The sequence below is a fragment of the Lepidochelys kempii genome, chromosome 3 (assembly GCF_965140265.1).
Source record: "Lepidochelys kempii isolate rLepKem1 chromosome 3, rLepKem1.hap2, whole genome shotgun sequence".
NCBI lineage: Eukaryota > Metazoa > Chordata > Testudines > Cheloniidae > Lepidochelys > Lepidochelys kempii.
The window spans coordinates 2123900-2138349 of record NC_133258.1 but is presented as its reverse complement, the minus strand read 5'-3'; the positions used below and the strand labels follow the sequence as shown (position 1 = coordinate 2138349).

The 14450-nt window shown below is 44.7% G+C and overlaps 1 protein-coding gene across 24 annotated transcripts in view; it reads left to right on the top strand.

Moving 5' to 3' along the window:
- The window catches only part of DTNB (dystrobrevin beta), a 389020-nt gene that overhangs the window by 114652 nt on the left and 259918 nt on the right, over nt 1-14450 (top strand). For all 24 annotated transcript variants that reach the window (XR_012157855.1, XR_012157851.1, XR_012157853.1 and 21 more), the window contains one exon: nt 8099-8265. Coding sequence is in view for 6 of the 24 variants with exons in the window: in XM_073335462.1 (XP_073191563.1) it covers nt 8099-8265 (167 nt within the window). In the remaining 18 variants the exon portion in view is untranslated. The remainder of the gene's footprint in view (nt 1-8098; nt 8266-14450) is intronic.

The following is a 14450-nucleotide window of genomic DNA, read 5'->3' as shown; positions in this document are numbered from 1 at the left end:
TTTAATCCAGGGAAAAGTCCTGGGGGAAGAATGTATTCCCAATTATTTGTTAACTGGTCACTCCTCTACTCTTGTGAACTGCTCAGGTAGTTTTCCAACCAAATATTGCAGCCCTGTCAGCATAGCCCCATTTTGTGGAAAACTAGACTTTACCTCTCTCACCAAATCAGAAGAAAGTTCCTGATGAAAATGGTAGTTGCTACCCTTCCTAAGAGGAGCAGGAACATGCTTGATGTCCTGTTTAGCAGGTCCAAAGAGTATCAACTTCACCAGTCTAGGACCAATTGGCTGCTCCTATGCTTCACATAGATAGGTGGAACCTCTCATGGAATCATGGCTTTGTCAAGCGGGCCTTAAAAACCTCTGAGGTTGGAGATTCCACCACCTCCCTAGGTAACCCATTCCAGTGCTTCACCACCCTCCTAGTGAAATAGTGTTTCTGAATATCCAACCTACACCTCCCACACTGCAACTTCAGACTATTACTTCTTGTTCTGTCATCTGCCACCGCTGAGAACAGCCTAGCTCCATCCTCTTTGGAACCCTATTTGAAGGCTGCTATCAAATCCCTTCCTCACGCTTCTCTTCTGCAGACTAAATAACCCCAGTTCCCTGAGCCTCTCCTCGTAAGTCATGTGCCCCAGCCTCCTAATAACTTTTGTTGCCCTCCACTGAACTCTCTCCAATTTGTCCACATCCCTTCTGTAGTGGGGGGACCAAAACTGGACAGAGTACTCCAGGTGTGGCCACACCAGTGCCGAATAGAGGGGAATAATCACTTCCCTCGGTCTGCTGGCAATGCTCCTAAAAATACAGCCCAATATGCCATTCGCCTTCTTGGTAACAAGGGCACATTGCGGACTCATATTCAGCTTCTCATTCACTGTAATCCCAAGGTCCTTTTCTGCAGAACTGCTGCTTAGCCAGTCAGTCCCCAGCCTGTAGCGGTCCATGGGATTCTTCCTTCCTAAATGCAGAACTCTGCACTTGTCCTTGTTGAACCTCATCAGATTTATTTTGGCCCAATCCTCCAATTTGTCTAGGTCACTCTGGACCCTATCCCTACCCTCTAGCATATCTACCTCTCCCCCCAGCTTAGTGTCATCTGAGAACTTGCTGAGGGTACAATTCATCCAATCATCCAGATCGTTAATAAAGATGTTGAACAAAACCGGCCACAGGACTGACCCCTGGGGCACTTTGCTTGATACCAGCTGCCAACTAGACATTGAGCTGTTGATCACTACCCGTTGAGTTCGACAATCTAGCCAGCTTTCTATCTACCTTATTGTCCCTTCATCCAGCCCATACTTTTTTAACTTGCTGGTAAGAATACTGTGGGAGACCGTATCAAAAGCTTTGATAAAGCAGAATAGGAAGTGTGCCCAGTTTTGTTCCAGGGTAGGTCACAGCCACCTGATCCCTATCAGGCACTTTCCTTTGTCCATGGGACAAGGACCTCCTTTATGCACTCCCACCTGTGTCCCTGATTCCCAGGGTCATTATCAAGCTCAAGAAAGATCATGGCAGATTGGTCCTTATAGCTGCAGCCTCATCAAGGCAGATGTGGTGTTGAGACCTCTGCAAACTGTCCACTCAGGAACTCTTACTGTTTCCAGTGACAAAGGGCATCCTGAGGCACAACCCATAGCGAGTGCTGCCTCCAAATCCCTAAGGGCTGAGCCCCACAGCATCGTTCACTGGTGGCTGAGTACGGAGGAAATGCATTGGTCAGTGGCTGTCCAGAACGTTCTCCTTAACAGGAGAAAACTTTCCACTAGAGCTACTTACTTGAGTGAATAAAAAGCATTTTTCCATCTGGACAGCCTCCCAAAATGCGTCCCCAACTCAGACCAGCATTCAGACAATCCTGGATAATCTTTGGTACCTTAAGGAGTTGGGTCTGATGCTCAGCTCTCTTAAGGTGTATCTGGAGGCCACTTTGGCTTTTCATCCTCATATAAGGGGCAGGACTATTTTTACTCACTCCATCATGACCAGATTTGTGAAAGCTCTAAACAGATTATTTCCAGAAGTCTGAGACCCAACACCTTTGTGGGATCTGAATTTGGAGTTGTCTGTGCTTATGGACCCTCTTTCACAGTCTTTAGCACTGTGCTCCTTTCTACACCTATTAGTGAAGGTAGTATTTTAAGTGGCTATCACCTTTGCCAAGATGGTAGGTGAACCGAACGCATTGGTCACTGATCCACCTTTACACGTTCTTCACAAGGACAAGGTCTAGCTTAGGCTCCTTGGAAGTTCCTCTCTACAGTGGTATCTGACTTCCACCTAACCCAATCTGTCTGCTAGTTTTCTTTCCAAAGTCTCATGTGAACAGGTATGAGAGAAAACTCCATACCCTGAGTGTTTGGCATATGTTGGCTTTTTACTTGGACAGGATAAAGCCATTGCAGGTTTCTTCCTAGCTGTTCTTGTTATATGCAGAACGAGTGAGGCATCATCCAGTCACAACACAGGATCTTGAAATGGATCACTAACTGCATCGTAATGGCTTATGCTGCTAAAGGAGTAATATCTCCTTATACACTCATAGCACCTTTGCTCAGAGCATATTCTACCTCAACTGCATTTCTGGCACACATCCCTATTATGGACGTATGTAGAGCAGCAACATGGTCCTCAGTTCAAATTTTCACTAGACCATACGCACTCTGAAACTTGAGGGAAGATGCAGATCTAGGCAGGGCAGTCCTACAGTCCCTCTTTCTATGAGCCTCTGAGCCCCTCCTCCTGCGGTAACAGCTTGGACATTCTGTATACCATAATGCAGGCACTTGAAGAAAAAATGGTTACTTACCACCCTGTAACTGTTATTCTTCGAGATGTTTCATATATCCACTACGTGACCCACCATTCTTCCCTGATGTGTTGGAGTCTATCATTGGGTTCCAGTGTAAAGGAACTGAAGGAGGAGTGGGGTGACTCTGCCCTTTATATCCTTAGTTGGCTCACAAAGATCTTGGCCATGGGTGGGGCTGCCCACTCCAGCACCAGGTCATGAGGTGTGCACACATCTACAGTGTAATGGACATATGCAACATCTCTTAAAGAAAAACAGTTACATGCCATCATGTGCCAGCAATGCCCCTCTGCCATGTACATTGGTTTAACTGGACAGTCTCTACGTAAAAGAATAAATGGACACAAATCAGATGTCAAGAATTATAACATTCATAAACCAGTCGGAGAACACTTCAGTCTCTCTGGTCACGCAATCACAGACATGAAGGTCGCTATCTTAAAACAAAAAAACTTCAAATCCAGACTCCAGCGAGAAACTGCTGAATTGGAATTCATTTGCAAATTGGATACTATTAATTTAGGCTTAAATAGAGACTGGGAGTGGCTAAGTCATTATGCAAGGTAGCCTATTTCCACTTGTTTTTTCCTACCCCCCTCCAACCAGATGTTCTGGTTAAACTTGGATTTAAACTTGGAGAGTGGTCAGTTTGGATGAGCTATTGCCAGCAGGAGAGTGAGTTTGTGTGTGTGTCCCCCGGAAAAAAAGGGACGGGGGTGAGAGAGCCTGGATTTGTGCTGGACATGGCCCACCTTGATTACCATGCACATTGTAGGCAGAGTGGTCACTTTGGATAAGCTATTACCAGCAGGAGAGTGAGGTTGTGTATGTATGGGGGTGGGGGGGGGTGAGAAAACCTGGATTTGTGCTGGAAATGGCCCACCTTGATTATCATGCATGTTGTAGGGAGAGTGGTCACTTTGGATGAGCTATTACCAGCAGGAGAGTGAGTTTCTGTGTGTTGTTTTTGGAGGGGGGTGAGAGAACCTGGATTTGTGCAGGAAATGGCCCACCTTGATTATCATGCACATTGTGAAGAGAGTTGTCACTTTGGATGGGCTATTACCAGCAGGAGAGTGAGTTTGTGTGTGGGGGGGTGGAGGGTGAGAAAACCTGGATTTGTGCTGGAAATGGCCCAACTTGACGATCACTTTAGATAAGCTATTACCAGCAGGACAGTGAGGTGGGAGGAGGTATTGTTTCATGATCTCTGTGTGTATATAATGTCTGCTGCAGTTTCCACGGTATGCATCCGATGAAGTGAGCTGTAGCTCATGAAAGCTCATGCTCAAATAAATTGGTTAGTCTCTAAGGTGCCACAAGTACTCCTTTTCTTTTTGCGAATACAGACTAACACGGCTGTTACTCTGAAACCAGTTACAAGAAGGTATGCAGCTGTTTTTTTCCACTTGCCCTCCAAAGGCCATCATCTATTTGGGGAGATGGTGGATAAACCCTACAAGATGAAAAGGAGTACTTGTGGCACCTTGGAGACTAACAAATTTATTTGAGCATAAGCTTTTGTGAGCTACAGCTCACTTCATTGGATGCATGCAGTAGAAAATACAGTGGGGAGATTTATATACACAGAGAACATGAAACAATGGGTGTTACCATACACACTGTAACAAGAGTGATCAGGTAAGGTGAGCTATTACCAGCAGGAGAACTGGGGTGGGAGGGAGCCTCTTGTAGTGATAATCAAGGTGGGCCATTTCCAGCAGTTGACAAGAACATGTGAGGAACGTGGAGCAAAATGCCTCATTTGCAGAGCTTAGAAAGACGTATTCATTGTCTTGAAAAATGTGCAGTAACTCTCACTGAAATTCAAATTCAGACCTATCTTTCTGAGATTTTCTCCAGCCAGCTCTCAGGAGAGTTAGTCCAAGGATGAGCCTTCCAAGGATTTTAAAAGAAAAACTTAAGATGTCAGTTTCCTAGCTTGTGTGTGTACCTAGTCAATTGTGGAAGCTAGTTTGGAGGGTGTGTTACATTCCATTCTGATAACAGTGAGTTTTTGTGATCATTCTGATGTGTTCCAGGAGTTCCTCATTCCTGGGCTAGCTACAAAGAAAGCTTTGTTTTTAGTGCTCACTAATCTCATTCATGACAACTCTGTTGTTCCAGTGGAAAGCAGGTGTGAAGTGTGAGGCTGTCTCTTTTGTAGTCTGGGCTGTTTGCATGAAGAAAACTAACAATCAAAGCTTTAAACTTGACTTAGTGTTTAACATGAAACCTTGTAAGGAATGAAGCACTGGGATTGATTGGTTTTTGGTGGCATGCGGTGCTAATTAGGCTGGTAGCTACATTTGTAATTAACTGAAGATTTTTTGGGTCAGTAATTTCATTCCCTAGGTATATTATTTTAAAGTAATCAAATCCATAGGTCATGAATGTAGATGTAGATCAGTGTGGCCAGCCCAAGTCTTTCAGGATAGAATGAAGTCTCATAGCCATATATCAGGGGTGGTGAAACTTAGGCTCTTTTACAGTTGAAGTGCGGCTTGCGGAGCCCCTCAAACTCTCCCATTCTCTTCCTCCCAGACTTGGCAGGGAGGGGAAGAGCTCGGGGCTTCTGCCCTGCGGTGGTGTGGTGGGGCTAGGAGCTTCTTCTCAGCAGGGCAGTGGGTCTCGGGCTTCAACCCCACTGGGCGCACCTGCTGGGGCTCGGTGCTTCAGCAGGAGTGGGGTTGAAACTCCAAGCCCAGACAGGCGCCTTCTGCAACGCTGAAGCCCCAAGTCCAGACAGGGACCTCCCTCAAAGCTGAAGCCCTGAGATCCCCCTCCCCACAGGGCACAAACCCTTAGCCCCACCACGCCACTGCGGGGCTCAAGCCCTGAACCCCAGCAGACATGCCCTGGCTCTTGAACTTCTGAAGATTGTCATATGCGGCTTGGAGGGTCAGTAAGTTTGGCCACACCTACCATATATTGTCCTTTTTACAACCACAGCTGTTGGTGTCAAGTCTTGGAGGACAATCTGAGAATAAAAATGTGAAAGACAGTCATTGTTACTGTAGCAGCAAGTTCTTAAAGCACTTCTCTCTCTCAGCATCACTGCCATCTGAGCTATAGTTTCAAACTTCTGCCTTTCATCCACATGCTGATGTCCCCCAGAAAATGTTCTCACACCAAAATCTTGAACATTCTCTTCTTAATTAAGTCTGAATAGGCAACAGATTTAAAACAAACAAAAAAGTATTTCTTCACACAACACACAGTCAACCTGTGGAACTCTTTGCCAGAGGATGTTGTGAAAGCCAACACTATAACATGTGTGACAGGGTCAGGACAGATGGCTACAGGAGAGTGATAGAAGGCCGATATATTAGCCCCAGGTTAAGTAGGTCCCTTTCCCCTGGGTAAGGTAACAGGGAAGGTTCCAGAACAATCAGGAACTTTCTGGAAACAATTAAGGCAGACAGGTTGATTAGAACACCTGCAGCCGATCAAGAAGCTGCTAGAATCAATTAAGACAGGCAGGCTAATCAGGGCACCTGGGTTTTAAAAAGGAGCTCACTTCAGTTTGTGGAGTCCATGCGAGGAGCTGGGAGCAAGAGGCGCAAGAAGATGAGAGTGAGAAGGCGTACTACTGGAAGACTGAGAAGTACAAGCAGCATCAGACATCAGGAGGAAGGTCCTGTGGTGAGAATAAAGAAGGTGTTGGGAGGAGGCCATGGGGAAGTAGCCCAGGGAGTTGTAGCTGTCACGCAGCTGTTACAGGAGACACTGTAGACAGCTGCAATCCACAGGGCCCTGGGCTGGAACCCGGAGTAGAGGGCGGGCCCGAGTTCCCCCCATCCCTCCAACTCCCTACTTGATACTGGAGGAGTTGACCTGGACTGTGGGTTCCACCAGAGGGGAAGGTCTCTGGCCTGTTCCCCGATCCACTAGGTGGATCAGCAGAGACTGCAAGGATTGTTCGTCTTCCTTTCCCCATGCTGGCTATGAGGCTAACTGAGTGAACGGCAGATTTGAGCCACGAAAGTGGCCAAACTGAGGACTGCCATGAACCTCTGAGGCGAGAAAATCCGCCAATAAGCTCAGGACCCATCAAGGCAGAGGAGGAACTTTGTCACACAGGGTTCAAAAAAGAACTAGTTAAGTTCATGGAGGATAGGCCCATCGATGGCTATTAGCCAGGATGGGCAGGGATGGTGTCCCTAGCCTTTGTTTGCCAGAAGCTGGGAATGGGCGACAGGGGATGGATCGCTGGATGATTCCCTGTGTTGTTCATTCCTTCTGGGGCACCTGGCATGGGCCACTGTCGGAAGACAGGATACAGGGCTAGATGGACCTTTGGTCTGACTCACTATGGCTGTTCTTATGTTCTTTTTCTGATGACTGAATTGCTTGTTAATGCTCTAATAGCGGATATTGACTATTGTAACCTCCTCCTCTCCAATCTTGTAGATACTTACCTTGCTCCCTGCTGTCCATTCAAAATGCTGTCACCAAAATCATTTCCCGCCACTTTTGGTTTTGACTTCATTTTCACTCCATAAGATCTTCTTGTTGCCCAACATATCATATTGAAATTCCCTATCCTTGGATTCAAGACCCTATGCTTCTGGCCAAAGTCTGCATCAGTGACCATGTTTTCGTTTTGCATTACCCCATTCTCTCCACTCCAATATTGTTGATAGCTTTGAAGTTTCCTTTGTACCCTTCTTCCATTTCCATCTCCATGCTGCCCCTTTCCAAATATATTCCATTTTCAAGTTACCTCCTTGACCTCACATATACCTCATTCCATCTCTACTAAAAACTCACTTCTGTCATCTCTTATATGAACAATGAAGGAGAGGAAAAGGTAAACTAAAGAAACGAATAAAACTGGAAAGGAAAAACTTAAGTCAACAGAACCACTAAGAGGAGTATGTGCCTTGCAGAGTAATTATATGCTCTTTTTTTGTTTGTTTATCATTTCCCCATCTCCTTCTCCCCCCATTTTTTGGTCTGTTTAATACCCTCACTATTTGTCATGTCTAATTTAGATTGTAAACTCTTTGGTACAGGGACAATGTCTTTGTTGTTACAGCCCCTAGCATAGTTTTGGGTGCTCAAAAATAAACTAAGAACTTTATACCTGGGTTCTGGCTGTATTTTAACACTGTGCAACATATATCATTTTGGGATTGAAATTGTTAGCAAATTTTATTGATGTTTAGGAACTTCGTCCTTTTTGGGGGCTCAGATTTATTGTGTGTGGTTTTTCAGATAATAGTAAAACAACACTTTCTAAGATTCTCTTATTGCTTTTCCCCCCTGAAGTCTTCCATCCTGTGGAATGTTCATACTGTCGGCGTGAGAGCATGATGGGTTTCCGGTACCGATGCCAGCAGTGCCACAACTACCAGCTCTGCCAAAACTGTTTTTGGCGTGGCCATGCAAATGGCCCTCATAGCCACCAACATCAGATGAAGGAGCATTCCTCATGGGTAACTCAGCTTTGTTTGTAATAATGCACTGATCATCTCTATGCAAATTTCTTTTGAAAGCTAAAGACGTTTTTGTAAAAGGCTTAGAATCACAGGTTAAATCTTAAAGTTTTTCAAATAGGAGCTTATAAATAGGCATATTATACTTTTTTCTGAGTTGAATGAAATTTTATTTAATTATTTGACATTATCATTTTGCCCAGTGCTGACGATACTGTTCCTGCTCTCAAGTGCCTTGCAATCTGAGACATATAAAACAAAGCACTTGTCTTCTTTTCCCCAATACCATACCTTCCTACATCCCTCTTTTTACCAGCCTAATAACCCACCGTAATTTTGATGTCTTTACAAAGCAAGAAAACACTATGCACACAAGGTGCTCTTTTCGGCAAAGTGTTCTTCTTGAACATAGTAGCTCTTTAAAATAAATAAATGTTTGTCTTCATTGTGCATGAAGCTGGACTGTATATATTGTGGAAGACAAATCCTTAACCCAAGAATCTGATAATCTAAGATACATGGGCAGTAAAATTTGGAAAAATAGTACACCAGACGACAAGATGATGAGCATATCCCAAGTCATAGCTAATAATTCAAGGTCTGGAAAACAGGATGTTACAGGTGGGGTGATTCTGTAACAACCCTGATAGTATCAAGCATGATGCTGGAGCCACCCCCTGTCTTAGTCCACAAGTTGTGACCTGCTTGGAGCAGGGTGGCTGGTGCCATAAGCTTGGCATCTAAAGTCTCTAGGTCTCTAAATAGTTAACTAAGATTGCAAAACTCAGAATTCACTGTCTGCGCCTTTAAACAAACAAGCAAAATGCCAAGGCAAGCACTTAAGGGCAGGGCCCTGACCTGGACCTTGGGTTCTGTGCTAGCACTGAGGAGCTTTTCTTCTGTCCCAATCTCACCCTGTGGTGCCCCTGAGAAGTAGCAGGCAAGCATTCTTAACTGCTCTGCTGGCTCCTGATTATTCAGTGTCTCCTCCTGGCCCTTCTAAGCTCTGGAAGACTAAGTCTTGGTGGTAGCCTGGTCTGAGTAGGTTTTCCTTGAGCACAGGGGACAGACACCTCCAGCAGGGGACAAAGAAGGCATGGTAGACCCCATCACACAGGCCTTGTAGCGAGAGATTTACAAAGCTAAATCTGTTTAGTTTATCCAAGAGAAGACTGAGAATGACTTGATCATGACTTGCATGTACCTATACCTGGAGAAGAGATTTCTGATAGTAGATGGCTCTTTAATGTAGAAGAAAAAGGCATAAATGATATCCAATATTTGAAAGCAGAAACTAAACAAATTCAGATTAGAAATTAGATTAATATTTTTAGCAGTGAGGGTAAATAACCATTTGGTCAGTTTACTTAGAGAGCTGGTAGAATCTCCATCCACTTTCTCTTTAAATCAAGACCAGACGTCATTCTAAAAAGGTATGTTATGGCTCAAACAGTGGGCTTGATTGAAATTACTTGATGAGGTTCTATGGTCCATGTTTGCAGGAGGTCAGATGAGATCATCAGAATGGCCCATTCTGGCCATAAAAATCTATGAATGTATAACCACTTTTTGATGGTGAACTCAATCATTTAGATTATCCTAGGTGGACTAAGTGGAAGAAACCAGTTTTAAGTCGTGATTAAATGAACAGGGTGGACATGAATAATACTAGTTTAAAGAGGGAGTTCCAGGTATAGAATCATAGAAGATTAAACCTCTAAGGAAGGAGATTCCACCACCTCCCTAGGTAACCCATTCCAGTGCTTCACCACCCTCCTAGTGAAATAGTGTTTCCTAATATCCAACCTAGACCTCCCACACTGCAACTTGAGACCATTGCTTCTTGTTCTGTCATCTGCCACCACAGAGAACAGCCTAGGTCCATCCTCTTTGGAACCCCCCTTCAGGTAATTGAAGGCTGCTATCAAAACCTCCCTCACTCTTCTCTTCTAGAAATTAAATAACCCAAGTTTCCTCAGCCTCTCCTCATAAGGCATGTGCCCCAGCCCCCTAATAATTTTCGTTGCCCTCTGGTGAACTCTCTCCAATTTGCCCATATCCTTTCTGTAGTAGGGAGCTCAAAACTGGATGCAGTATTCCAGGTGTGGCCTCACCAGTGCCGAATAGAAGGGAATATTCACTTCCCTCGATCTGCTGGCAATGCTTCTACTAATGCAGCCCAATATGCCATTGGCCTTCTTGGCAACAAGGGCACACTGTTAACTCTCATCTAGCTTCTCGTCCACGATCATCCCCGGGTCCTTTTCTGCAGAACTGCTGCTTAGCCAGTCACTCCCCCAGGCTGTAGCGGTGCGTGGGATTCTTCCGTTCTAAGTTCAGGACTCTGCACTTGTCCTTTTTGAACCTCATCAGATTTATTTTGGCCCAGTCCTCCAATTTGTCCAGGTCACTCTGGACCCTATCCCTACCCTCCAGCATATTTACCTCTGCCCTCAGCTTAGCGTCATCCACGAACTTGCCGAGGGTGCAATCCATCCCATCAGCCAGGTCATTAATTAAGATGTTGAAGAAAACCGATCACTGGGGTACTCCACTTGATACCAGCTAGACATTGAGTCATTGATCATTACCCATTGAGCCTGACAATCTAGCCAGCTTTCTATCCACCTTATAGTCCATTCATCCAATCCATACTTTAACTTGCTGGCAAGAATACTGTGGGAGACCATATCAAAAGCTTTGCTAAAGTCAAGATATATCACGTCCACTGCTTTCTGCATATCCACAGAGCCAGTTATCTGATCATAGAAGTCAATCAGGTTGGTCAGGCATGACTTGCCCTTGGTGAATCCACGTTGACTGTTCCTGATCACCTTCCTTTCCGCCAAGTGCTTTAAAATGGTTTCATTGAGGACCTGCTCCATGATTTTTCCAGGGGCTTAAGTGAGGCTGACCAATCTGTAGTTCCGTGGGTTCTCCGTCTTCCCTTTTTAAAAGTTGGGCACTATAACTGCCTTCTTCCAATCCCCTGATTGCTGCAAGTTTTCAAAGATAATGTCCAATGGCTCTGCAATCACATCAGCCAGTTCCCTCAGCACCCTTGTATGCATTAGATATGGACCCATGGACTTGTGCATGTCCAGCTTTTCTAAATAGTCCTTAACCTATTCTTTCACCACTGAGGGCTGATCACCTCCTCCCCATACTGCGTTGCCCAGGACAGCACTGTGGGAGCTGCCCTTGTCTGTGAAAACGAAGGCAAAAAAAAAAAAAAAAGAGTTGAGTACTTCAGCTTTTTCCACATCATCTGTCACTAGGTTGCCTCCCACATTCATTAAGGGTCCCACACTTTCTCTGACCTTTTTCTTGTTGCTACCATACCCATAGAAACACTTCTTGTTACCCTTCACATCCCTTGCTAGCTGCAACTCCAGTTGTGTTTTGGCCTCCTGATTACACCCCTGCATACTCAATTTTTATACTCCTCCCTAGTCATCTGACCAAGCTTTCTTGTAAGCTTCCTTTTTGTGTTTAAGCTCACTGAAGATTTAGTTAAGATTGAAGTGTATCAATACCTAATAGCCACAATATTAATTTTCATAGAATAACTCATTTGCAAAAAAAAAAAAAATCCTTTCAAAGTGGAAAAACGTGGAAATTAACAGTTAAGAACTTCAGCTAATTCAGTCATGTCCTATATTCCTTCTTCACTTGCTGTGAACCCCATGTAAGTTACAATCTCTCCTCCCATTAAATTTTTGCTTTTTTATAGTTTGCATAATTACATGCAAAGAACAACATATTAGGATAAGATGCTGATGGTTTAATCACTTTATTTTATTCATGTGAAACTAAATCTGTTTATACTTCTAATACATTTACTAATCCACACCCAAAAACCAAAAGGCTATTCTGAGTGTGGCCAAGAGAAAAAAATACAGTTGAAACAGCTGTCCCTGGTTTTGCTAGTGTGTGGAAGCAGCTCACACACTCCCTGACACAAGACACAGACTGGTGCGTGGAAGGGACTTCTGCATGGAAGTGTGCAAGCCGCTTGTACACACTAGCACCATAGGTGGATTAAGCTTTTACGGAGCCCTGGGCCAGAGCAAGTGGGGGCCCCTCCTCACCCCTTCCGCCTGCAGTCCCCCACCCTCCCCACTCTTCCTGGGGAAATGGGATTGGGGCACCGGGGCTTGCCATGTTTCCCCTCCCCCCCGGTGCTCCTGCCGGAGAGCAGGGTTGGGGTGCGAGGCCTTCCCCCACTCCCCAGCAAGAGAGCCGGGTGAACAGAGCAGGTCATGGCATGGGGCACCCATTTTTCCGGGGACCCCTGGGCATGGGCCCAGTGGCTAATCCGCCACTGACTAGCATGTATATCTGCACAGGGCTCTACTGATCACAAAAATAAGTGATTGTAACTTGATCACATTTATAACGTGTAAACAGGAATAAATGTACTTATTACAGTATTCAGAGTAACAGCCGTGTTAATCTGTATGCGCAAAAAGAAAAGGAGTACTTGTTGCACCTTAGAGACTAACCAATTTATTTGAGCATGAGCTTTCGTGAGCTACAGCTCACTTCATCGGATGCATACTGTGGAAACTGCAGAAGACATTATATACACAGAGACCATGAAACAATACCTCCTCCCACCCCACTGTCCTGCTGGTAATAGCTTATCTAAAGTGATCATCAAGTTGGGCCATTTCCAGCACAAATCCAGGTTCTCTCACCCTCCACCCCCACACACACAAACTCACTCTCCTGCTGGCAATAGCTCATCCAAACTGACCACTCTCCCTGGTCGTACCAACTCAATTACTCCTTCCCTCCGCTACCGCTCCTGCTTCAAGTACTGCAAAAGATTTGACAAGACAGAGTGATGGTAATTCTGATCACCCCCTGCAGACCCAGACAATCCTGGTTCCCCAATTTTTTCCATATGTCCTCCCACCAACCAATTCCATCCCTGCCTTTCCCGATCTGGTGACTCAGATCAACAGTGAGATCAGATATCCCAATCCACATGCACTACGTGTTGGGTTGGTATTTGGGTGGTCATGTGCCTTAGAACGAACATGCTCTTCAGCTGTACAGGACATTCTCCGCAGCAGGAAGGACTCCATTAGATGCTGTTACTGGGCCAAATGGAGACTTTTTCATCATGGGCTCAACAAAAAAAAGTGGTTTTAGCAGAATCAGTGTGTGTAGTGGAGTACAACTTTGCAGGCACTTCCTAAGTAAGAGTGCTTTTACGGGGTTAACTTGGGATGCAATGAGTTGTAGGAGAGTGGGGGTAAGACAAATGGATTAATGATACATCAGTTGCGACTTCATTGAGTGAGTGCAGGGTGGCTTCACTGAAACTCCAACCCAGAATCATTAACTCATAGTCAGTTTACTTTGACTATGAACTGGGTCCAGAATTTGGCCTGACATTGTTTGTTAATATACAGGCCAGAATGGGGAACTGTATCCTAGAAAGCAGAGACTAGATTATCAAATGGTCCCTTCTGGCTTTAAAATCTCTGAGTGATAGAATACATAGTGTTTGCAACGTAGCTATTGCACTAATGTTATGTTCTTAATAATATTTTGCACTTCTCTAGTATTTTCCCTCTGGGAATCTGAAAACATTCGAGAAATAATCCAACTTCACAAGCATAAAACAATCCCTCCTCTCTTCATGTGTGTATTTAAAACAGCAGCAGCAATTGGTCTACAGTGAGTTTTGTTCCTGACTCATGTTTCACTCCAGTGATTTTTAGGTAGTTGAAAAGTTCTGGTGCCATGTCTAAATGTTTTAATAAAGTGAGAGAGATAAGGTGGGTCAGGTAATATTTTTTATTGGACCAACTTCTCTTAGGGGAAGGAACAAGCTTTTGAGCTCTTCTTCAGATCTGAAGATTGAAACGAGAGTGTCCGGACCTGAAAACAATCTCTGAAGTTTGAATTTTTTCCTTTCCCCCAGCAGAAGTTGGTCCAATAAAAGATATTACCATCTTGTGTGTCTCATATCTTGGAACGAACATGGCTTCAACACCGCAAGCATTAATAACCCGATTAATTTTTCTGATCCGATATCAATGGGGAATTCTTTGAATAATCATCTCCCACATTACACTCTCAGTACTCGTGCATGTGATGTTGGATTATTTTTAGCTAGCGGTGTTTGCTGGGGTTTTGCCTTTTCCCTCAGGCCCTGCCACTAGGGCTGT